The sequence below is a fragment of the Vidua macroura genome, chromosome 19 (genome assembly GCF_024509145.1).
Source record: "Vidua macroura isolate BioBank_ID:100142 chromosome 19, ASM2450914v1, whole genome shotgun sequence".
NCBI lineage: Eukaryota > Metazoa > Chordata > Aves > Passeriformes > Viduidae > Vidua > Vidua macroura.
Window position 1 is genome coordinate 11,381,818 of NC_071589.1, and position 24,980 is coordinate 11,406,797.

The 24,980-nt window shown below is 52.0% G+C and overlaps 1 protein-coding gene across 4 annotated transcripts in view; it reads left to right on the top strand.

Annotated features, from left to right (window-relative positions):
* Window positions 1–24,980, top strand: part of MAP2K6 (mitogen-activated protein kinase kinase 6) — a 66,587-nt gene that overhangs the window by 26,298 nt on the left and 15,309 nt on the right. For 3 of the 4 annotated variants that reach the window (XM_053994670.1, XM_053994668.1, XM_053994667.1), the window contains exons 2-12: window positions 1,163–1,229; window positions 2,100–2,148; window positions 7,317–7,430; window positions 9,750–9,869; window positions 10,834–10,950; window positions 11,389–11,440; window positions 14,208–14,335; window positions 14,975–15,052; window positions 16,387–16,526; window positions 19,554–19,599; window positions 22,736–22,851. In XM_053994670.1, the coding sequence (XP_053850645.1) occupies window positions 1,163–1,229; window positions 2,100–2,148; window positions 7,317–7,430; window positions 9,750–9,869; window positions 10,834–10,950; window positions 11,389–11,440; window positions 14,208–14,335; window positions 14,975–15,052; window positions 16,387–16,526; window positions 19,554–19,599; window positions 22,736–22,813 (989 nt within the window). In that variant the 3' untranslated portion in view covers window positions 22,814–22,851. Of the gene's footprint in view, window positions 1–1,162; window positions 1,230–2,099; window positions 2,149–7,316; window positions 7,431–9,749; window positions 9,870–10,833; window positions 10,951–11,388; window positions 11,441–14,207; window positions 14,336–14,974; window positions 15,053–16,386; window positions 16,527–19,553; window positions 19,600–22,735; window positions 23,309–24,980 lie in introns of those variants that run through there. The other variant, XM_053994666.1, reaches the window with a different exon arrangement.

A 24,980-nucleotide genomic window follows, 5' to 3' on the forward strand; every position in this document is an offset into this window, starting at 1 on the left:
AAAAAATTGCTAATCTGAATTGATTAATTGATTCATAAATGCAATTTTCCATCCTGGATGCCTGCCCTTTGATCCAGCACCCCTCTGGCACTGGGATGCACAGGCATCTATTGATGTGTCAGAAGGAAAAACAAATTCAGACATGTATAGGTGAAGTTTGAGAGAGAGGGTTGGGAACTGAGAGTAAAACTCGTGCTTAAAAGAAAGAGTAATTCATATAAATTGTTAGATTAAAAATGCTGAATACCTCAATGAGATGCAGAGAGTAAAACTCGTGCTTAAAAGAAAGAATAATCCATATAAATTGTTAGATTAAAAATGCTGAGTACCTCAATGAGATGATTGTGCCTTTTTTTGGGGAGGTGCACCAGGGATTTTATTACCCAGCCAAGCAGGCAGATGTTTCCCTTGGGGCTTGGTGACATGAGTGATGTTTCCAGGTTATTTTCTCCATGAATTGGAGCCCCCGTGCTGAAATGGGGCTGGATCTGTGCGGTCATAAAAAGGTTCTTGTGTTTCTCTGCTCTGCCTGGCTCTCGTGGCTGCTGCTTTGGACCCCCTTTCCAGGAGAGCTGCCTCACATCTTGAGCTGCCTCCAGCTCAGAAAAGCTTGGCTGGTCAGTGTGAATAGAAACAAATGGCTTTGAAGCCTGCAAACTTGAATTCTGCTTTATTTTTTGCTGGGTTTGCATCATAACTTTAGTGACCAGGAGATGAAACGTGCAGTTAAACAGAATCACAATCTGCACTTTTCAGATGCAATTTGACGGAGATGTTTCATCCTGCCAGGGTTTGAAGTTCTGTATCTGGAATGGTTTTAAATCTGAGAAATGTTTGAAGGGATCCCATGTGGGTAGGAGGAGAAATACCTCTCCCTTTGCATGTTCTCGTGGCCTGCCCTTGCCAGAGCTCCTGCCTGCTTTCTGGACCGAGCTGGCAGGCAGAGCTCGAAGGTTTTAATGAAACCTTGCTGAACAAAGGCACTTTATGTTTGAACTCCATGCCCTGAGTCTGCCCCACCAGCCTGGCTGGGCATTTCTGTAAATGAGGTCAACAAATATAGACAAGCTGTGTTTTGCAAATTAACCTCAAACAAATCATAACAAACAACAGCAACCAAAAAAGTGCCTTTCTTTAACTCTGCCTCTTTCTTGTTTCGCAGGCAAGAAGAGAAACCCTGGGCTGAAAATTCCTAAAGAAGCTTTTGAGCAACCACAGACAAGCTCCACGTAAGTCTGCAAACACTGAGGCAGAATGAAAAGCAAACCACGAAGCCCAGCTGCCTTCCAGCCTTGGCTGGCACCTGGCAGTGCCCAAGGCCAGGCTGGATGGAGCTTGGAGCACCCTGGGATTGTGGAAGGTGCCCCTGCCCATGGCAGGGAGTGGAATAAAATCATATTTAATGCCCCTTCCAACCCAAACCAGTCTGGGATTCTGTGATAATTTCTCAGCCCTTGCATTTCCCAGGGGGTCTCAGCCCCATCTGAGATGCATCATTCAGTCTCATGTGCAGTAAAAGATTAAAAGATAAAGGCCAGAAGAAAAAGATTAAAAAAAGAAAAAGATAAAAACCAGAATGGGCCCCCAGTTTCGACTGGTGTGGCACTTTGGCCACCAGTTTGAGTGGCAGGCATTTGGTGAAGGCACAGAACCTCATCCCTTTCCCTTTCTCCTCAGCCTTGCAGAAGGATTCCCTCTCTTTTTGATGCCCTTTGTGCAACTCCAGCCTGCTTGGCTTTCTTTGCTTCTGTGGGTTGGGTGTTTTTAGCCTGTCAACCTGTGCTGTGTGACTGAGGTGATGATTTACAGCAGGTTGGGATGTTCCTGCCCATTTAATCCACTTTTCCTGCAGGCTGGCAGAGATTTGGTGCTTGATTTCACAGCAAATCCCTCTGGGATCCTGCAGGGGCAGGCTGGCTGTGAGAAATGCCAGTTCCAGTCGCTTTTTCCCTTTTTTGGGGGTGACTTTGTTGATCCTGCAAAGCCAGGAGGCTGCAGCGAAGCTGTGAGGGGATGCTTTGGGGGCTGAATTTAGTCACTGAGGGAAAATTCATCTTTGCAGGGAATATCTCAAATTTTTTCCCTTTTCTTTCGTGCAGGCCACCCAGAGATCTGGACTCCAAAGCCTGCATCTCTATTGGTGAGGAGGTAAGACTGAGAGACCTCTGGGACCAGAGACCATCCTGGGCTGGCTGCTTGTGGGATTCACTTCAACCCCCCCCCAAAAAAAAGGGCACAGAATTAAATCCCAGCTGTTATAATTAACACAGCCCATTTCACCTGAAAGAAAAAAAAGCAGTTGCTGGAGGAATAAAAGCTGAGAAGATCCAACCTGGGAGCTCAGGAGGGCTTGTGAGCCACGTGCAGCCATAAATATCCAAGTGGCACCTGGTGCTGGTGCTCCTGCAGCCAGGGCTGTGTGAGTGGGACCCCAGAGTGGCCCCGTGGCCAGCTGGAGCTGCTGCTTGCCACTGCCCTGCTGAACGTGCCCCTGGCACCCACCCTTTGCCTCCCATGGCACGTGGGCTCCCTTCATATTTTCCACCGTGGAAATTCCTTCCTTGCTGCACTAAGGTGCAGCTAATCCCCTGGAAATAACCATTATCAAGCAAGGGGGTTGCTAACAGAGGTGTTTTATTCTCCTCTGCAGCTCCTTTGCTGATTTAAAGCCTTCACCCCAAAATGTTTCTCTTTGCTGATATTGAAGGTCATCTCCTCAGGAGATGAACTCAGGGTGGATGTTCCTGCCTTGGAGGCAACATCCTGACAGCATGGAAACCAATCCACCTGGATTAAAAAAAAAAAAAAAATCAGGGAAAAAAGCAAACCCAGGGACAGTTGTTTTGATAGGAGAAAAAGGCAGAGCAGAATTCAAAAAAAAACCACTTTAAAACAGGAAATGTGTGAGGTGCAAAAGATAGGCCTTGGTGTCAGTGAGGTAATTTATGCAGTGAAATGCTAATCCAGCAGTGGTTTGAAATGCCTGATTTTGGAGGCTCTGCTTTCATTTTGGATTTTGTGTTTGGAGCAGGGGCTGGGAGGTGGAAACGTGGTGCAGCAGGGAGGCAGAGCAAATGCCTGCTCCAAGAAAATCACCTGTCCCCTGCAGTCCTGGGGCTGAGGGAAGGCTCCAGGGCTCCCAAAATGCTCCAGGAGCGGTGGGGCCAGGCTGGATAGTGCAGAGGGAACCCCACTGACAGCCCCAGAGGGGAACCCCACTCACAGCCTCTAGAAGGAATCCCACTCACATCCCAAGTGGGAACCCCACTCACATCCCCAGAGGAGGGGAACCCCATTCACATCCCCTAGAAAGAACACCACTCACAGCCCCAAAAAGAACCCCACTCACATCCCCCAAAAGGGACCCCACTTACAGCCCCCAGAGGGAATCCCACACACAGCCTCATTTGAGGGGAACCCCACTCACAGTCCCTAAAGGGGAACCCCACTCACATCCCCTAGAAGGAACCCCACTCACAGCCCCAAAAAGAACCCCACTCACAGCCCCAAAAGGGGAACCCCACTCACAGCCCCAGAGGAGGGGAGCCCCACTCACAGCCCACAGAGGAGAGGAACCCCACTCACATCCCCTAAAGGGGAGCTGCACTCACAGCCCCCAGAGGGAACCCCACTGACAGCCCCAAAAGGAACCCCACTCACAACCCCAAAAAAACCCACACACATCCCCCAGTGGGAACCCCACTGACAGCCCCTAGAAGGAACCCCACTCCCAGCCCCAGAGGAGGGGAACCCCACTCACAGCCCCAAAAAGAACCCCACTGACAGCCCCAGAGGGAACCCCACTGACAGCCCCAAAAAGAACCCCACTGACAGCCCCAAAGGGAACCCCACTCACAGCCCCAGAGGGAACCCCACTGACAGCCCCAAAAAGATCCCCACTGACAGCCCCAAAAAGATCCCCACTGACAGCCCCAAAGGGAACCCCACTGACAGCCCCAGGGCTCAGGCTGTTCTCCAGGCAGGGATCTGTGCTGCCCCACAGGGACTGGCATGCCTTGTTTTGCATTTCCCCTGGCTCTGTGACCTGTTCCTCCAGCCAGGTTCCTTTGGGATGGGCACCAGCATTCCCACACTCCCCCAATCCCGAGGGGAGGCCACTTTCCCTCCTGTCCCTTTAAACCCTGCTGCTCCTTTGAGGAGAACGCTCCGTTTTTGGAGAGGCTCCTGGTGAACAGGTCAGGCACTCAGAGATGCCCAAATCTCTGCTGGGACTCCAAAATGTTGGTCAGGGCTCCTTGTGCACATTCCCAGAGTGTGTCCCTGCTCTCTGTGGCATCCCCAGCTGGCTCCCTGCAGGCTGCAGGGATTTTTGTGCTGTGCCAGCAAAAAGCCATGTGGGATTTTTTCCCTGGGAATCAGCTCATCCTCACCCACTGCTGAGGGATTGACTGATGGGGCTGTGCTTGCAGCAAGCAGAGTGGCAGAGGCAGGCTTGAAACATCCAAAATTATTATTATTATTATCATCATCATTATTATTAAGTGGCTGCACAATATTGTGGCAGAAAGGAGAAAGGCAGGGATGCAGGGTCCATGCAAATTCATCCCTTGTGTAAAGGTAGGAGAAAATGATGATGGACAAAAGAAATCCTCCCCGATTTAAAAATTCAGCTGGTATTTAAATAAGCTTTTAAATACCTGGAGATGTTTCCATGATTGTCTGGGGGGAGAAGAGGATGGAAAGAAGATAAAATGAAGTAAGACCGAAGGTGGTTCCCTGGGGAGAAGCTGCTGTGGTGTTTTCCATCCCAGCCCTCACAGGATGGAGAGCTCAAAGTGCTGCCAGCTGAAGGAGGCTGGGAGGGACAAGACAAGAGCATGGAGTGACAGGACAAGGGGAAATAGCTTCAAAAGGGAAAAGAATAGGGTTAGAGTGATATCACAGAATCACAGAATAATGGGGTTGGAAGAGACCTCCAAGATCACCAAGTCCAACCTGTGCCCTCACACCTCAACCAGACTATAGCACCGAGTGCCATGTCCAGTCTTTTATTAAACACATCCAGAGATGGTGACTCCACCACCTCCCCGGGAAGGCAATTCCAGAACTTTATTATCCTTTTGGTGATTTTTTTTTTCCAAATATCCAACCTATACCTTCCCTGATGTAGCTTGAGACTGTGTCCTCTTTAGGACATAGGATATGAGGATATTTAGGAGGGAATTCTCCCGTGTGAGGGTGGGCAGGCCCTGGCACAGGTGCCCAGAGCAGCTGGGGCTGCCCCTGGATCCCTGGCAGTGCCCAAGGCCAGGCTGGACAGGGCTGGGAGCACCTGGGACAGTGGAAGTGTCCCTGCCATGGCAGGAGGATGAAATGAGATGAAATGAGGAGGATGAAATGAGCTCTGTGGTCACCGTGGGGCTGGCTGGTCCTCCTTACATTGTATTTCCAATGTGTGTGTGTGTGTGTATATATATATATATATATATATATAATTTATGTATATATATATATATATATATATATAAAATTTTTATTTTTAATTTCGGTCTTATTTATTTATATAATATATATGCAATATATAAAATTAATATATTAAATATTATATTATTTAAGATATATAAATATAAATATAAATAGACATAGACATATAAATACATATATAAATTATATAATGATATTAATGTTATTTATTTTTATCATATTATTTATATAATATATATAGTATATAATTTATCTATTAAATATATCATTTAATATATATAAATCTCATAGAAATAGTAATATAATATATAGATCTATAAATACATATACAAATTAGACAACTATATTGAATATTGTTTATTTATTTATTATTTTAGTATTCATATATTATATATGGAATATGTATTATATAATCTATCTATTAAATATAATATTATTTAAAATATATGACTATAAAAGAAATAATATAAATATAAATTATATATATCTATAAATTAAATAGCTATACTGAATATTATTAGTTGATTTTTATTCTTTTATTATTTTTATAATATATATGTGATATACATAATTTATCTATTAAGTATTCTATTCTTTAAATATATAAATATAGAATAAATAAACATAAATATAAAATTATATATATAAATATTTAAATTATATAATTATATTGAATATTATTTATTTTTATTATTTTATTATTTATATCATAGATATAATTTTTATATAAATCTAAACTCCCAAGGCTGGGGGTTTATCCCAGCTGGGGAGGGGATGCACGGGGGGGGGGGATGTGCCAGGCAGGGCTGCAATTGAGGGTCAGTGGGGCTGCACATGGGGAGCAGCAGGGCTGCAATTGGGGGGGCAGGGCTGCACTTCTGGGGCAGCAGTGCTGCAGTTGGGGGGCAGCAGGGCTGCAATTGAGGGGCAGCAGGGCTGCATGTGGGGAGGGGATGCATGAGGGGGGCAGCAGGGTTGCATGTGGGGAGCAGCAGAGCTGCACTTCTGGGGCAGCAGAGCTGCAACTGGGGAGCAGCAGAGCTGCAATTGAGGGGCAGCAGGGCTGCATGTGGGGAGGGGATGCATGGGGGGAGCAGCAGGGCTGCAATTGAGGGGCAGCAGGGCTGCACGTGGGGAGCACAGCTCAGCTCAGCCCAGCTCAGCTCAGCCCTGCTCAGCTCAGCCCAGCTCAGCTCAGCTCAGCCCAGCTTAGCCCAGCTCAGCTCAGCTCAGCTCAGCCCAGCCCAGCTCAGCCCAGCCCAGCCCAGCCCAGCTCAGCCCAGCTCAGCCCAGCCCAGCCCAGCTCAGCTCAGCTCAGCCCAGCTCAGCCCAGCTCAGCCCAGCCCAGCTCAGCTCAGCTCAGCCCAGCCCAGCTCAGCTCAGCCCAGCCCAGCTCAGCCCAGCTCAGCCCAGCTCAGCTCAGCCCAGCTCAGCTCAGCCCAGCTCAGCTCAGCTCAGCTCAGCCCAGCTCAGCCCAGCACAGCCCAGCTCAGCTCAGTTCAGCACAGCTCAGCTCAGCTCAGCTCAGCCCAGCTCAGCCCAGCCCAGCTCAGCTCAGCTCAGCCCAGCCCAGCCCAGCCCAGCTCAGCCCAGCTCAGCCCAGCCCAGCCCAGCTCAGCCCAGCTCAGGTCAGCTCAGCCCAGCTCAGCTCAGCTCAGCCCAGCCCAGCTCAGCCCAGCTCAGCCCAGCCCAGCCCAGCTCAGCCCAGCTCAGGTCAGCTCAGCCCAGCTCAGCCCAGCTCAGCCCAGCTCAGCCCAGCTCAGCTCAGCCCAGCTCAGCCCAGCTCAGCTCGGCTCGGCTCGGCTCAGCTCAGCCCAGCCCGGCTCAGCTCAGCTCACACACCCAGGGTCGCTGCTGCCTTTTGTCCCCAGAACTTTGAGGTGAAGGCCGATGACCTGGAGCCCATCTCCGAGCTGGGACGAGGTGCGTACGGGGTGGTGGAGAAGATGCGGCACGTGCCCAGCGGGCAGATCATGGCAGTGAAGGTAGAGTGAGCCTCGGGGGCTTCTGTCCTTTCTGGGGTGCTGGGCACACTTGCAATCCCCCTTGTTCCTTTCCTGACATTTGCTGCTTTCCTCATCCTCTTTGCAAACAGGGAGATTTGGGTGGTTTAACCAAGAAAAGGGGGGTGTTTTAAAATTGGGGTGCTCCAGCATTGTAGTGCATCAATCACATTGTTCACCTTTATCCACAATATTCCTCTTTGCCTAGAATTCAATACACCATCATTTCTAAAGTACACACATACATTTAAATTTACATATTTTTACATATTTTTAAATATATTTACATATAATTTTACAAATTTTTTTCTGCTGTAGCCCCTCAGATTCACTTCGTAATTATAAAGAAGGTTAAATCCAATTGCACAAGAGACTCTTCTTCATCTGGGACTTTTTCAGTCTCCTTGGAACAGGAAGTTTTTGTTGGGATTTTCACGTTTTCCCTGCCGCAGTGGGATCTTGACTCATGGCAGGCTTGTAGATGCTATCATGAAAAGTTTTCATAACAACAGCTTAGACTCATAAATTTGGAGATTAGGGAAATGGTCATGGGAAAAACTGTAGTTTGGGAAGGACCAGTTTTTGCTTGGCTGAATTTTAGTTTCCTTTCAGAGTAAGAGAAAAAGATCTGGAAGCTCTGAGCAAGCTCCTTGCTCCTCAGTTGTGGGTGGATTTTGCTGTGAGCACCTCTGTGCTCTGCTTTTGGTGTTTTTGTTTGCTTTGGTGTTCACCAAACTGCCAAAGGCCTCTCTGGGGGTGATGGAGGATCTCGGCTGGGCGTGGCAGGAGCATTCAGGCTCCCTGTGATGCTGAGCAGTTTGATTCTGTCCCAGAACTGCTCAGGTGGCTTTGGCCAGGGAGCCTGCAGGGTGTGTGTGACCTGTGCCTGCCCTGCTGTGGTGTTTGGCAGCTGAGGCTCTCCAGGTATTTCACATCAGGGACATCTCTTCCTGGCAGACTGGGAAATGCCCCTCTTCCAAAGCCATGGGGAGCCCACGGGCTCTGGAGGCTTCTCTTGTGCCCAAAACCTGCTGATGGAACAGAACTGCACTCCAAAAATCCCAGCTTTCCACCAGCCCAGAATTTTCCTGCTCCTTTCTCTTCTCCAAGCCACTTCTTTCTTTTGGCTCTTGCATAAAGAGTGGTGTTTGCAGGGAAGAGCAAAACCACCAGTGGTGAGAAAACCCCTGGGTGCTCCTGCACCAAAGCTTAGAATTAAACCCAGGATTTTATCTGTGACCTTGGAAAGGGCTTCCCAACTTAGGTGCTAGAGGTGAGAATGTGGATTTATAGTTTAAAGCAGAGACACATTAAGTTAAGAAGAAGAAAGTTTAGAGTTTTAGAGTTCAAGGTATAGAAAAAATAAAAGTAGTTACAAAGGTGAACAAGGAGTTCAGAATGCAGCACTGTAGGTTTGTGTGTCATAACGTGATTGGCTAAGAAAGCTCACACTGCAGCATGAGTCCGTAAGACAAAATATTTAAGGATTGGATCAAAAACATAAATATCCTTTTAAATATCCCATGGGTGTTGGGCTGGGGATGTGCCTGTGACAAAGGTGGTGACAAAGGGGTGGTGTGGAAACCCAGGGCACCAGGAATATTTCTCTCTCTGCTCTGGGGTGTCCTGACCCCCAGGGGAGCACTGACTCTGACCCTCATTCATGGAGAAAACTTCCAAAGGTAAACCAGAAACCACAAAAGTGTGAAATAGATTGTAGCGATTGTAGAGAGTAGTGGAGTGTGTCACATGGATGAGAAATTTAGGTTTTAGGATTCTTAGGCTGTTATAGATGGGTTCAAGATGGAGGATATAGGGTGTTGTCTTGAGTTCCCTTCTTCTTTCTTCTTCTTCCTCTTTCTTCTTGGGTTTAGGTAATATCTTGTAATTGGGTAGAAAAAATTTGCAGGTCTTTAGGGGTAATTTATTGGGTTAGAAAGGGAAATAATTGAGGTGTCACTTCTTAATTGGGTAGCTTAGTTTTTGATTAGACTTAAAAGGCCTTGCAACAAGAGATTTTTGGCCATTTTTTGTGCTGTTTTTCCTGCACGCAGAGTCTGGTGCAGACAGTGCTGAAGTTTTGATAAGATAACAATAAACAGAAGCTGAAGACCGAAAAAGTCCAACTCCTCTCTGGTTCCTGACACAGAACTGCTCCAGGAGGGTCTCCCCTGCCAGGGGAGCCCCCAGGGAGTTGCCCAACTTGGGGCCAGCAAACTCACAGGGTGGCACGAGGGCTGTGGGAGGGTCCAGGTGTGGTGCCAAGGCCTGGGGCAGCGCCTGACCCTCTCTGCCTTGCAGCGGATCCGAGCCACGGTGAACAGCCAGGAGCAGAAGAGGCTGTTGATGGATCTGGATATCTCCATGAGGACGGTGGATTGTCCCTTCACCGTCACCTTTTACGGGGCACTCTTCCGAGAGGTGAGGCTTCCCGGGGCACAGTTCCTGCTCCTGCAAGTGCCAGGGATCTCATCTCCACCTGGGCACGGGGGTTTGCTCAGTCCTGGCCTAAGGGGTGTCACGTCCCGTGGCTGTGTGTGGGACAGCCTGGTCCCAAAGTGCTAAAATTGCCCTGGCTTGGTTTCATCTGTGTGGAGGAAAAGTGTGGAAAGCTCTGGAAAGGAGGATTTATTGAAGAGCTGAATTTTTCCTGGCTGGGCATTGGGAACCTCAGTTCCTGATAACTTTCTGGGCTCCTAAATCACTGTGGCTCTGCTTTGGGAAGAGCACGCCCTAAATGGTAGGGAATGTGCACAGCACTGAATTCCAGAGCAGGGAAAAGAGAGCCCAGGACAGCTCTGAATGGGTTTTAAAAAACAGGGAAGGGAAAGGAAGGGAAGGGAAGGGAAGGGAAGGGAAGGGAAGGGAAGGGAAGGGAAGGGAAGGGAAGGGAAGGGAAGGGAAGGGAAGGGAAGGGAAGGGAAGGGAAGGGAAGGGAAGGGAAGGGAAGGGAAGGGAAGGGAAGGGAAGGGAAGGGAAGGGAAGGGAAGGGAGAAGGGCAGGGAAGAGGGAAAGGGGAAAGGGGAGGGAAGAGGGAAAAGGGAGGAAAGGGGAAGGGGAGGGGAGGGGAGGGGAGGGGAGGGGAGGGGAGGGGAGGGGAGGGGAGGAGAGGAGAGGAGAGGAGAGGAGAGGAGAGGAGAGGAGAGGAGAGGAGAGGAGAGGAGAGGAGAGGAGAGGAGAGGAGAGGAGAGGAGAGGAGAGGAGAGGAGAGGAGAGGAGAGGAGAGGAGAGGAGAGGAGAGGAGAGGAGAGGAGAGGAGAGGAGAGGAGAGGAGAGGAGAGGAGAGGAGAGGAGAGGAGAGGAGAGGAGAGGAGAGGAGAGGAGAGGAGAGGAAGAGAAGATGTTTTGTTCAAATATCTGGGTATCTGCTTGCTTTACTCTCCAGGGAGATGTGTGGATTTGCATGGAGCTGATGGATACCTCACTGGACAAATTCTACAAACATGTCATTGACAAAGGCCTGACGATTCCCGAGGACATCCTGGGGAAAATCGCAGTCTCTGTGAGTAGCAGCAGGGTGAGGGGGGAAGGAAAGGGGTTTCTCTTCTAAGGCAAGTCCTGCCTGACCCGGGCTCCCTGCTCTGTGTGCAGCAGGAAGAGGGTGGTCCATGTGCCAGCCCGTGTGGCTGTTCCCGTGTCTGGTCTGAGGTGATGTTCTTTATAAGCCATGAGTGTGCCCATGCATACACACGATGGAGAGCTGGCCCTGTGTGAGATGTGGGGAGGCTCCTGCAGCTCCTCTCCCTTCTCATCGGGGTCCTGGAGCCCCCAGGAAGATTCCTGGGTACCCACCACCACCTCAGGCTGCTGGCAGGGTGCAGGACTCAGGGGGGGATGTGGTTTCCCTGCCCTCCTGGTGGGTCTGGGGGTGAAGCCAGGCATCAATTTCTCCTCCTCGTGGTGCTGCCAGCTGTGATTGACTCTGGATTTGTCGTTTCAGATTGTAAAAGCTCTAGAACATCTCCACAGTAAGCTCTCCGTGATACACCGAGGTGAGTGCCAGGCACACACTGCCCTGCTCTCAGCCTGGCAAGGGCCCCCAAAATACCTGAGATAAAGTGAGCCTCTGACAGCAGAAATACTCCCCAGCATCTCATGACTTGTAGCAAAACCCAGGCAGAGGAGATGGCTGCGGTTTGCTCCTGAAAATCTGCTGCTCCCAGTGTTTCCCTGAAGGGGAGGAGAAGGGGCTGGCAGGGGAAGGAGGGGCTGTTTCCCTAAACCCATGACCTAAACCCTAAACCCATGAAATTCATTCTGTCTTCATTCAGTTCAGTCTGGCTGAAATTCAGGCTTTCCCCCCTTTCTCCTTGGAAGCTTTGGAGCAGGCTGTGCCCAGGTTTGTCCCCCAGCTCCATGGCTCTGTGCTGATGTGCAGTGACAGGGGATGTTGGAACCCTGGCTGCTGCTGAGAATTCCAGACTTTCTGTGCTGACAGGCACTGACCCCCAGGAGAACACTGCATTTAACCTGTGGCCATAAAAAAAGCTTCCAAAATGGAATGATAGAACTGGGATTGTGGGTGTGGAGTTGGGATAGAAGTGTGTAAAATCACAGGGTGGGAAACTCAGAATTTAAGGTTTTAGAATATAGTAATATATATATAAAGTTTTATATATATAAAGTGTGTAAGTTTTATATCTAAAACTCCAAAAGGGATCTCCCTGCCAGCCTCTTCCTCCTGCACTGCTCCAGCCATCCTCACCCCTTCCCTGAGCTTCCCTGAGCACCAGTGCAGCAGAGCAGTCTGACACCTAAAACAGCCTCAGATAATAATGAATTCCCCCCTTAAACTCTTCTGATGATCTCAGAGCTGCTGTGAGCACACTCAGAAACAAATCTGCAGTTGCTGCTTGACACCTTTATTTTTAAAGGGTCGTTTTCAATTGGTCCTGAGGAGGAAGGAGCCCTCCCTGGAGGGTGTGAGTGCCTGGGAAGCAGCAGAGTTCAGCTGGAGCAGGAGTGGCACTGGCTGTATTCTTCCTGTGCCTGGGGCTTGAGTTTCTGCCTTCTGTATCACTTACAGGAGGTGGAAAGCCCTTCTTGGCTGCTGGGTTTCTGTGTGTACTGGTCTGATTGCCACTGAAAATTGTCTTATTTCAGCGCAGTGACAGATGGGTGAGAGGATTTTGGATACCTGATTGCAGAATGCTGATTAGAGAGCAGGTGTTAACGAGCTGCAAACCCACAGTTCTAATAAGCAGGACTCAAACACAGCTTCTGGCATCCTTCAAAGGGTGTTTCAGCTCTTCCATTTAATTCTTTATTATGTGGAGACTGAGGATCTTCAGGAAGTGACCTGTTATTTCTGGGTGGCAGCAGGGAAAGGATTGCTCCCTTTGGAGCATCCCAGAGAAAGCAGGGTCACCTGTGCTGGAATTCCATTTGGGATTAGCCTCAGAGAGCAATTCCCTGCTCTGCAGGAGAACACCTCTCCTGGGTATCACCTCCTGGCACCTCTGGGTGCCTTAATTCCCCTTTCTGCTGGGGATTGTAGCTGCCCTCACGAGCCTGATGAACACACCAGGGATTTGTAGAGCCACCATGGGAAGAGAAATCTGGCAGTAAGAGAGGGATGAGACTCTGGCCTGATTTCCACGGGGTGTGCAGCTCCCACTCTCCTGCTGCTGCTCACGTTGCAGTCAGGCTTTGTACCCTTAAAATCAGAGTTTCTGACCCTTTGATCCTTGTCTCAGTTTATTGCTCTCTCCTTCCCCTGCAGCCCTTTCACCCTTTCCTGCCCCACATCCTTCCCCCACGGGTTTTTCCTTTTGCTGGCATGACTCCAGACCCACGGGGCCTTGCCAGAGCTCCAGCCCTTTGCAGACACCCCACAGAATCACCCCATAGAATCACCCCATAGAATCACCCCACAGAATCACCCCATAAAATCACCCCATGGAATCACCCCATGGAATCACCCCACGGAATCACCCCACAAAATCACCCCACAGAATCACCCATAGAATCACCCCATGGAATCACCCCACAGAATCACCCCATGGAATCACCCATAGAATCACCCCATAGAATCACCCCACAGAATCACCCCATAGAATGACCCCACAGAATCACCCACAGAATCACCCCATAGAATAACCCACAGAATCACCCCACAGAATCACCCCATGGAATCACCCATAGAATCACCCCATAGAATCACCCCACAGAATCACCCCATACAATGACCCCACAGAATCACCCACAGAATCACCCCATAGAATCACCCACAGAATCACCCCACAGAATCACCCCATAGAATGACCCCACAGAATCACCCACAGAATCACCCCATAGAATTGCCCACAGAATGACCCCACGGAATCAGCCGCAGAATGACCCCACAGAATCACCCCATGGAATCACCCACAGAATGACCCCAAAGGATCATCACCCCATATAATCACCCCACAGAACCACCCACAGAATGACCCCAGCCCCGCAGCGCTGCCCCCGTGAGCTCCCTGCTGCCTGTGGCCATTCCCCGAGCAGTGGGCTGTGATGGTGGCGTGCAGAGTTACCTCCTGCTGCCCTAAAGCGGGGAGGGGAGCGTGTCACTGGAGGGGCACTGCAGGACACAGGGCAGGCCATGAGGCTGTCACCTGAACGCGCCGCAGCCGCGGCCAGCGGGCTTTTGGCACGCCTGGAGCTCTGCTGGGCTCCTTGTGCCCTCTGCTGATAGAACCCTCTGTGGCTGCTTGTGGCTTGGCCCAGGCAGCCCCAGGTGACAGTGACTGTGGTCTGTGTTCCTTCTTGCAGATGTAAAGCCCTCTAACGTGTTGATCAATACGCAGGGGCAGGTGAAAATGTGCGATTTTGGGATTAGCGGTTACCTCGTTGACTCTGTTGCTAAAACCATGGATGCAGGATGCAAACCCTACATGGCTGTAAGTTGAGAAGCTGCGTGGGGAGCAGCCAGAGGAACGTGAGCCCGGGGGGAAGGATCAGCCTCCAGCACCTATCCTGGGGATTCCTTTGGGTAGCCCTGAAGTGAAGGGACACAATCCCCTTGGGAGGGGAGGCAGATCTCATGGCTCAGATCACATCTCCTGGGCACGGCTTCCTGCTGCCTTCTCGCCTGCCAGTGCCCTTGGGGAAGGCTCTGGAATTGCTCCCCATTCCCTGTTTGCCTTTTGCCCCGTGGGGAGAGTTGTGCTTAGCGTGGGGAGGAAAAGCACCCTGGGTGCCTCGGGCTGCTCCTGGGAGCTGCTGTGCAGGGTTCACCCTTCGTGGAGCATTGACCAGGGTGCAAACAGTCCTGGAGAGCTGGGGCTTGTCAGCCCCTTTGTGCCAGCTGTGCCAGGTCAGCCCCACCAGCCCAGCCCCTGGTGCAGGTGCCACCTGTTTTGGTGACCCATGTCACTGCCTGCCCTTCTGGTGAGGATGGGGAGCCAGCACAGCCAGGAGGGCCAGGTGGCGGTGTGGGCTAAGGGGGGCTGTGCTGCCACCCTGAGAGACCCACCCTGGGCGTGGGCAGGGCACTGGGGGCATCCCTGCTCCTCACCCACCTTTGTCTCTGTTGGCAGCCTGAGAGAATTAACCCGGAGCTGAACCAGAAGGGATACAGCGTCAAATCCGACATCTGGAGCCTGGGGATCACCATGGTAGGGTCACCTGGGGGCTGGCAGGGCTGTCACCTGGGGGCTGGCAGGGCTGTCACCTGGGGATGACCGTGGCAGGGTCACCTGGGGGCTGGCAGGGCTGTCACCTGGGGATCACCGTGGCAGGGTCACCTGGGGGCTGGCAGGGCTGTCACCTGGGGATCACCGTGGTAGGGTCACCTGGGGGCTGGCAGGGCTGTCACCTGGGGGCTGGCAGGGCTGTCACCTGGGGATCACCGTGGCAGGGTCACCTGGGGGCTGGCAGGGCTGTCACCTGGGGGCTGGCAGGGCTGTCACCTGGGGATGACCGTGGCAGGGTCACCTGGGGGCTGCCAGGGCCACCAGGGAGGCTCGGTGTGCCTCACGGGTTCATTCTCCTCCCCACAGCGATGCTGGTGGCACGGGGTGGGAAGGGGAAGAGCTCAGGAAGGTGCCCCAGGGTTGGAGGGAAGGAGGAGGGAGCTGCTTTGCCAGCTCCTGGCTGCTGTGGGATGTGGAGGCTGCAGCTGCCGGGAGATGGCAGCATGGGCTAAGGCATGATGGATTCCCAGCACAGAAAGTCCTCCCAGCACTCAGCCATCCACAGAGGCCCCCTCGGGAGAGCAGGGACGGGGGCGGCTCCCAGGCGGTGTTTTGGGGGAATCCATCTGCTCCCGGAGTGGTTCTACAGCGCTGTTACCCTGTGCAGGGTGGGGCTGGCTTGAGGTGCCAGCCTTGCCCAGGGGATCCTGGCACGGGGGTGCCAGGGATTGCCTGTGCAGCTGCTGGGGCTCCTCCAGCCTCTCCTGTTTGCTGGGGGAGGAGAAGCAGTATGCTGTGGCCAGGTGGGGTGAGGAAATCGTAGAATCCCAGAATGGTTTGGGTTGGAAAGGGCCTTAAAAACCATTTTATTCCACCCTCTGCCATGGCAGGGACACCTTCCACTGTCCCAGGCTGCTCCAAGCCCTGTCCAGCCTGGCCTTGGACATTTCCAGGGATCCAGAGGCAGCCACAGCCGCTCTGGGCACCCTGTACCTCGCCACCCTCACAGGGAACAATTCCCCCCTAATATCTAATTGATATCTCACCTCTTTTAGTTGAAAACCAATCCCCCTTCTTCCATCACTGTTTGCCCATGTAAAATATCACTCTCCCTCCTTTCTGGAGTGCCCCTTTTAGGCACTGCAAGGGGCTCTAAGATCTCCTTGGAATGTTCCCATCTCCAGGCTGAACACCCCCCTTTGTGTGGAGCCTACACAAACACACCCCGGGCGGGCACGCAGCCATCTCAAATCCGTGGGGTGGGCGGGCTGTGGGGTGTCCCCCCCTCTCCTGAGGCGTGGGCTCTGTGTGTGCAGATCGAGCTGGCCATCCTGCGCTTCCCCTACGACTCCTGGGGCACGCCCTTCCAGCAGCTCAAGCAGGTGGTGGAGGAGCCGTCGCCGCAGCTCCCAGCAGAGAGGTTCTCAGCAGAGTTCGTCGATTTTACCTCGCAGTGGTAAAATTCCCTCTTTTCCCTCTCTTTCCCTGGCCCCGCTCACCTTCACCACGTCTCCACAGGCAGCTCTCAACCCAGATTTTGGGCAGAACATTCCCTGGAAGGGCTGGGCTCTCTGTGCCCTCACTGGGTGTGGTGCAGGTGCCTGGCACACAGCGGTGCTGGTGGCAGCTGTGGGGACTGTCTGAGGAGCAGGCTGGGCTGGTTGAGGGGATTTAGGAGGCTCCTGGCCCTGATTGCCAGGAGCACAGCAGCACAGGGCTGCTGTGAGCAGGTGCAGCCAGGCAGCTCATGGCCCCGAGGCTGGAAGGGCAGCAGGGAATGGAATGGCTGCATCCTGTCCCAGGGAATGTCACAGCACATGTCACAGTGGAGACAGCCACAAAACACAGAGTATCACTGTTCAATTTCAGAAAGCTTCAGCCCATACAGAATAACTCCACTCCAGAAGGCTGCAAGCATCTGCTCCTCTTGTTCTTTACCCAGCCTTTTACACCCCTCATGTCCATGCACTGCACCTGTGTGCCCTCTGTTCCCAGCACACCTGGGCACTCCACAGCTCATTGCTGTCAGTGCTGCTCACCTGCTTTTCACAGCTGGAACCACTGGGGATGAGGCTGGGCCACAGCCCCAGTACCAGTGCCACCAACTGTGTGCCACACACAGCCCCAGTGCCACCAACTGTGTGCCACACACAGCCCCAGCCCCAGTGCCACAAACTGTGTGCCACACACAGCCCCAGTGCCACAAACTGTGCCACACACAGCCCCAGTGCCAGTGCCACAAACTGTGTGCCACACACAGCCCCAGTGCCAGTGACACCAACTGTGTGCCACACACAGCCCCAGTGCCACAAACTGTGTGCCACACACAGCCCCAGTGCCAATGAGCACAAACTCTGTGCCTACAGGGGGGCACGGCTCTGAGGGCAGGTTTTGCCCCGTGGTGGCCCCCTCTGCCCGGTGTCTGTCCCTCTCCTGGGGCCCTGGGGCTGCTGCTCTGCTTTGCCTGGGCCTGGAGCTGGAAGCAGCAGGAGCATTTGGCTGTGCTGTAGGAAAAGGGCTGGAGCAGCCCCGCTGCTGTCTGCAGGCTGCACAGAGAGCTCGGGCAGCCCCTGCCCTCGCCGTGCCTCCCTCCAGCTTCCCTGCAGGGTTGGGTGCTCTATGCCAAGCTGGCAGGTGGCTGCTGGCTCTGCGTGGTGGCCACAAAGGATGGCACATGGACAAACAGAGAAATGTGAGACTGTTCCTGAGCTGCCAGCAGCAGGGCCGGGGCTCTGCCGTGCCCCAGGAAGGGGATTGTCAGCTGCTCCTGCCTGGGGACTCTCAGTACCCACGTTTAGATTCGAGTCTTGTTCAAACATGTTTTCATGTCCCTGTGCTCCAGCTGCTCAGCTCCTGACCCACGCTGGGGAATACCTGCCATGCCCACTGTGCCCTGGCTCTGGGAGACGTGGGAGCTGCCTTGGAAAAAACCTCTCACAAGATGCCCCTCGTTCTTGCCAAGCCCACGCTGAGGCTTTGGAGCAGCTGCTGTTCCTGCAAACGGTGCTGCTGGCTCTGCTATGTCCCTGCTTGTGCCAGGCAGGCTGTTCCTCTCTGGGGGATTTGCTTTTCCAAGCCCTGTGTCTTGCAGCTCAGGCTGTGGCTGCTTTAGGAGTTACATCCCCAGCCACTCTGGGGAGCACGTGGTGATCCCTGTCTTTGCAAATCCTGTCCTCCAGCGTCACTGAAGATCCCTCACTGCCAGCAGAGTGGCATGGACTTGGAATGGTGAACTTTGCACCAGTTTTGTGGAAAGGACTCGGAATGGTGAAGTTTGCACCAGTTTTGTGCTATTGGGGGTCTGGGAATTCCTCCTGACACCGATCCAGGTCACAGCCACTCTGTATCAAGCCTGGCTTAGGACTGTGTTTATCCATCTGCTGCCTGAAGTCTGGTCACCTGTAGGCACTGCAGGAAGGTCCTTGGGATATTTGAGTCAGGATCAGATCCCAATATAACTCTTCATTCCTGAAAATTTACATCGATTTCGGTAACTTAGCACCAGATTTCCTGCTATTAGTAATCTGGGGATGAACTGGTTTTGTAGAGGGTCTAAATTAAGAGAATTACACCAAATCTGGACACGGCTAACCTTCAAATCCACCATGTCATCTTGGCTGGGGCTGCTCCTGAGCTGGGAGGATGTGACACATCCCGTACCTTCGGGCCGGCGATATTGGCACGTATGGGCCCCGGGTTCCTCTGTTCATTCACAACATGACACTGAACACGAGCCCTCTACACACAGCAAGCAGGAAATATCTATTCAGTGTGTGTCCTCTGCTTCCTCTGGGCCCCAGCAAATCCCAGCAGAGGTTCTCACTTTTGTTTTGCTCAGTGTGACACCTTTTCCCCGCCACCGCCGCGTACGTGTGTGAAGATCTTTTCAAGTCGCTCCAAGTGTCTTTCCCCTAAATACACTGCCAGGAAGTGAGTAGAGATTACGTCCTGTCTTTTAAAAAGCTATTTTCTGCTGGAGGGAAACCAAAATAACTTCCAGCTACAACCCTCCAGGGCCATCTGTTGTAGGAGAGGAGAAAAAAAGGATGTCCCATGGAAGCGTCCCCGCTGATAACAGCACGGTGATAAACAAACAGTTGGGCACGTGCTCTGCAGCCACTCAGTCACTGCTCCCAGGCAGAGCTTGGAGGCTGAATCCCTTCCCTGAGTCACTGGCCTGTTGGAGAGCACCCAAACTCCCAGTTGTACCTGGCCCCCAGCAAGAGGCAGTGTTTAAAGTGGTGTTTTTGGTGGCTCCAGATCTCTTGGTGGAGCTTGAGCTCTTGTACCCAGCACCGCTGGCTGTCCCTGTCCTCAAGGCCTAAATTGTTTCCTCAGCTTGGAGGAGTAGCTGAATTTATTCTGCAGAGTCTTTAAACCATGCTTTTGTCATGGTGTAATTTCATGGCATTACTTAAATTGCAGACAGAATGTAAATTCTAATTGTTTTCTTCTTTTTTTTTTTTTTTTTTCCCAATTAAAGCTTGAAGAAGAATTCCAAAGAACGGCCAACATACCCAGAGCTTATGGTGAGTGGGGCTGCATCAAGCAGCGTGTTCAGAGCTGGAAAGGGTCACAGTGAGGTGCTGAAGGGAGAGAGTCCAATAGTGATGGTGTTTTGGGCTGCTTTGCATCTCCTTTTTCATACCAGATGGGAGAATTGTGACACTTCAGAGTCCTGGGAGGGTGGCTGCAAAGCAGAGATGCCCTTTGAAATCTCAGCCAGGTGCTTTTCCACCTTTTTTTTTGGAAATCAAGGGAGAAAATACCTGTTAAAGCAGGTCATGGACAAGAATGAGGCTGTGAAGAATCAGTTAGTGAGGCTCAAATCCTCCTCTGGGGTTTGTGTGATCAGTTCAAACACCCCAGTGTGCCACAGGTGCTCCACAGGAGCTGCAGGAGCCCAGTGGCCAGCTGGGCTTTGCTGCCCCGGTGCTTTGGAGAGGAGGATTTTTGGACAGAGTAACTCCTGGATGTTGGGGACAGGGATGAGTCTGTGACTAATAATCCCAGTTATTGAATTTCATCTGCTGCCTAGAGACTGTTTACTGGGAGGGATAACTGAGGAGTAACTAAGGAGGAAAATGCCAATAAAGGTTGGTGACAGGGGAAATGCAGGGCACTGGTCTGTGTCCAGCCAGAGCTCTGGCTGCAGCTGGCAAGAACAGATTTTTCTGCTTGGGCTCCACAGCTTCATGGCCTCCTCCTCTCTCCTGACTTTCTGGTATTGATCCTGGTGCTCCTAAAAGCTGGCAAAAAGCAGGAGAGCTCAGGAAGTTGGTGTCTCACTCCTGCAGGCATTTAATCCTTTTTTACTCTCACACAATTCACAGCTTTCTAAAGGCAGGAAGGTGCCTAAATTTGTTATTTCTGAAGATCCTGACCCTGCATTCCCACCCCTGTCCAGTCTCAGTGTCAAGATCACCTGGATTAAGGGTGGAAACTGCTGAGGGATTTCTTTAGGCACTCACATTCCCTACCCCACAATTTTTGGGATATACATTCTGCCACCAGAGGGTCAGACCCATCACCACCTCACACCTTCTGCTCAGAGGTGAGGAGGTGCAGGTTAAAGGTGATTTTTACCTGCAAGTCACGCTGGAAATCCACAACCCTGAGTTGTAAGTAGTGAGTAATTCCCATGGCATTTGGTGCTGGGCCCTGTAATGCAATTAAACTATAAATAGATCTGATTGACACACAGCTTGCCCCAAGACTGGTTTCAAACAAAGGGAGGCCTGAGATTTATGGCTTTTTTAAAAAGAAACTTTATTTTTTTTTTGGGGGGGGGGGGTATATTATTGAATAAATCCATCTGTATATTTTAAGCAAACTTCTGAACTTTGCCAAATGGCCTTTTATCAAAAAAGGTTCAGCGAAGCAGCTCCGTCTGCTGCAGCATTAATACCCATTGGCAAGGGAGTGCATTTCTATTGAATTAGCTTCTTGGATCACCCCTGCAGAGTATCTCAATGCTGTGGTATTTTATGGCTGACATGGATGTTGTGAGGTCCTGTGGTTGAGGGTTGCTGTTTTGTTGGGGTTTTTTCCTCTCTCTTACAGCATTAAGTTGCAGTGCTGGATTGGACTTGTCATTTAGACCAAGACTGCTCCCTTGCTTTCCTGTGGAATTGAGGTTTCTCATGGAAAATATGACTCTGTGCTATCTTGAGCATCAGGAAAGCTGATAGGGGTGCTTAATTTCATTTAAAAACCCCCTTCCCCAGGTGAAGTGGAGCGTGAAACTACTGCAGGAGCAGTGGTCTGCACACCCTGCCTGGCACGGGGCTCTGTGCCGGGCTCAGGGCTTGGCTTCCCCGGGGCACGGGGCTGGAGGGCATTGCTGCCACCCCTGGCACGTTTTTGGGTGCTTCCAGGCTGTGGTAGCTGTGCTTTGGGTGTCACTTCAGGGGGGTGTGAAAGCAGGGACGTCATGCTGGGATAATGACAAGACATTGGGGTCACCTCGGAGTTAGTCAGGACACTTCAATTCCTGTGACTGTCTGACCCAGGGAGACCTTAAGTTTTGTCTGGATCTTTGCCTCAACCCATTCCAGCCCTGTTTCCCACATAATTGTGCTTCCTCTTCCTTACTGGTGTGTCTTTGGATCGCTTCCCAGCCACTCTGAGCTGCCTCATCTTATTCCCTGGGTGACTTTCCACTCAAACCCACCTTGAAAAATCTCATTTTCTTTGCTCTTCTTCTCCCTCCACTTGGCCACTGCCAAGAAACAGCCAACGCTCAGGAACTGAGGTGAGGGGCAGCTTGGAAAAACCCTGGAAACTCCAAATGACCTTTAAAAATCCAACTTGAAACGAGAGGGTTGGAAATCAAACCCTTGTACAGAGCAGAGATCACTGTGAGCCCTGCAGGGCCCTGGCTGCCTTATCCATACAAATAAATCCAATTATCTGCCAGGACAGCGGGTGTCAAACAGGGTTTTGGGGGTTTTCAGGTGGGGGTCTCAGCTTGGTGTGTTGCTGAGCCAACCAAACTGAATTGCTGGTCCTGGTGGAGAGGGGTTTTGTTGCTGTGTGGGGGGGGTTTGGTCGTGTTTTTCCTCCTCACCCGTATTTTTCCGTTCACGCTGCAATGTCGGCAGGGTTTTCTGGCAGGCTGTCTCCCCACGTCGGTCAGGATGAAGTAGTTAAACACACAAGTGGGGATGGTTTTCCAGTTGGGATGGCTTTCCTGCGTGGTGGCTGGGGTGAAGGAGCCTCTCCTGCTGCGAGGAGGGGCAGTTCAGGGAAGAAATGAGACTCAGGAGTCACCAGAGGGTAAATACACAGATAGAGCCGAGGGAAAAGCACTGCAGTCAGCAAGGCTTTCCCTGCTCCAGCTGGAGCGTGTGGGATGGGTAACCATGGTCTGGGAGGTGTTTTGGGGCAGATGGAGAGGGTTTTCTAAGCTTTCCCTTTGCCCCAGAACTGCCCAACTCAGCCCTGCCAGCCAGGGCAGGGGCTGGGGGGAATCCAGGGTGGCATCACAATTTCATGGAGCAGCCCTTGTGCTCCCCAGCTTGCCTCAGCTGTAAAAACCCAATATCATGATGCTAAGGAGAAAACCTTCTTCACTGTCTAGAGGATTGTCTGAAAAGCCTTTTTTGCTCAGCATGGCAAATAATAAACTTGGCTGGTTTTTTTTTTCTCTCTTTGCTTCCCCAGCAACATCCTTTCTTCACCCTGCACGAATCCAAAGAGACAGACGTCGCCTCTTTTGTCAAGCTCATCCTGGGAGACTGAGAACTGGACTTGTGAAAGAATTGCCCTTCTGTGGACTGGTGGGTGCAGGGGAGGGGCGCGTGGCAGGACTTGTCATGGAAGCACCAACAGAAAGTCGCCGTGTTTTGTTTTGTTTTGTTCTGTTTTGATTCTGAGAAACCCCCGCCTCGCCCGAGTTTTTTTAAAGGGTTCTTTGGTATCCATAGTGACATAGAACGAGCTGGTTAGTGGAATGAATTTTAATAAGGTTGGTAACCTTAAAACAAAAAAAACAAAACAACAACAACAAAAAAATGTTTTTTGAAAGAGTGATTTACATATTTAATGACAGTCGAGGTTCCTCTTCCTAACTTGCTCCTCATCCCCCTTCCCTTCCCCTTGAACCAGAATTTGCTTTGTCATGGTAATAGGTGCTATGGTAGTCATGAAGTTGTATGTAGATTTATATTTTGTCCCTTCCATTATTTTAATATTTATGTTAAGTGCTTGATGGAATAGATTTCTGTTTTATATGAGGATGAGTGCGTGGTGGTGATGATGATGATGATGATGCAAAAGGAGGCCACAGCAAGCAGCACTTGTAGGGCTTTGCTGGGGAAAACATGTCTGAGGAGAGGAGAGAGGAGAGGAGAAGTGTCCCTGTTGTGGAATATATTTAATGTGCATCACAAAAGGAATTGATAAGACTTGCAGCTCAGCTGCTCGAGCTGTGTCAGGGAGGGAGGCCCTGGTGTCCCCTGTGGTCACCTCTTCTCCGGACACCACGCTCCGAGTCCAGCCTTGGGCTGGGCCAGCCCTGTCCCACCCCCTGCCCTGCTGGAGAGGCAGGCTGGGAGCTCTGGGAGTCACTGGGGCAGTGTCTGGGGCAATGTCTGCGACAAAAGGCCCAGGGGGAAGGAGGTTGTCAGAGAAGTTGCACAAAGAAGAGGAGGAGGAGGCTGCCCTGGTCAGTGCCCACCTGCCCAGCAGCGTTGCAGTGCCCGAGGCTCCCTTGGGCTGGGGATGAGCTGCTTTGGGACTCAACAGGAGCTCCTCTCTCCTTCTCGGGGTGAGACAGGATCACAGGATGGCACCTGTGAAAAATGGGATGCTTTAGTGCTGGTTTCCAGGGCTCGTGGCACTGCCTTGGCAGCAATCCCTCCGTGCTTGCCCACAGAGTTTGGGAGTGCCAGCGCTCCCAGGAGCCCGTGCTGGGACTGGGCTGTGTCCAGCTCCCAGGAGCCCGTGCTGGGACTGGGCTGTGTCCAGCTCCCAGGAGCCCGTGTGGACTGGGCTGTGTCCAGCTCCCAGGAGCCCGTGTGGACTGGGCTGTGTCCAGCCCCAGCTGGGATGCTGCAGGCATCCAGCAGCACCGGGCTCTGCCTGGGCTGCAGGTGGGAGCTGCAGCCTGGGAAACCACGCAGGGACACCACAGCCCACCCTGCCCAGGAGCTCCTCACTGCTGGCCGGCTCCCTGGGGACAACTGCAAGCCAGGGGCAGGAGAAGGGAGCTGGTGAGCTAGGAGAGGAGCTGGAGATCCTTCTGCCCTCGGGTCAGTCACTGTCTGGAGCAGGGGGCACTGTGAGTGTTGCTGAGCCCGGAGCGAGGCCACTGGTTTGAGGCACCCCTGCCCAGCTGCCTGAGCTCCTCTGCCTTTGCCCGTGGCTCCTTCCCCCAGCCCTGCAACGGGGCCTGCCTGTGCATTCTGGGGAGGCTGCACAAGTGCCTCGTGCCCCTGCACGCGCTTCCGTCCCCACCCCTCGCTTGGGCACAGCCCCTCGGAGCCAGGTCTGACCAGAAACACCCTGCTCTGCAGTGCTGGACCTGGGCAGGTGTCACTGAACCTGTGCAGGGGGTCATTGAACCCTGCTCTGCAATGCTGAACCTGTGCACAATGTCACTGAGCCTGTGCAGGTGTCACTGAACCCGTGCAGGTATCACTGAACGTGTGCACAATGTCACTGAAGTTGTGCAGGTGTCACTGAACCTGTGCACGGGGTCATTGAACCCTGCTCTGCAGTGCTGGACCTGTGCACAATGTCACTGAGTCTGTGCAGGTGTCACTGAACCTGTGCACAGTGTCACTGAACCCTGCTCTGCAATGCTGAACCTGTGCACAATGTCACTGAGCCTGTGCAGGTGTCACTGAGCCTGTGCAGGTGTCACTGAAGTTGTACAGGTGTCACTGAGCCTGTGCAGGTGTCACTG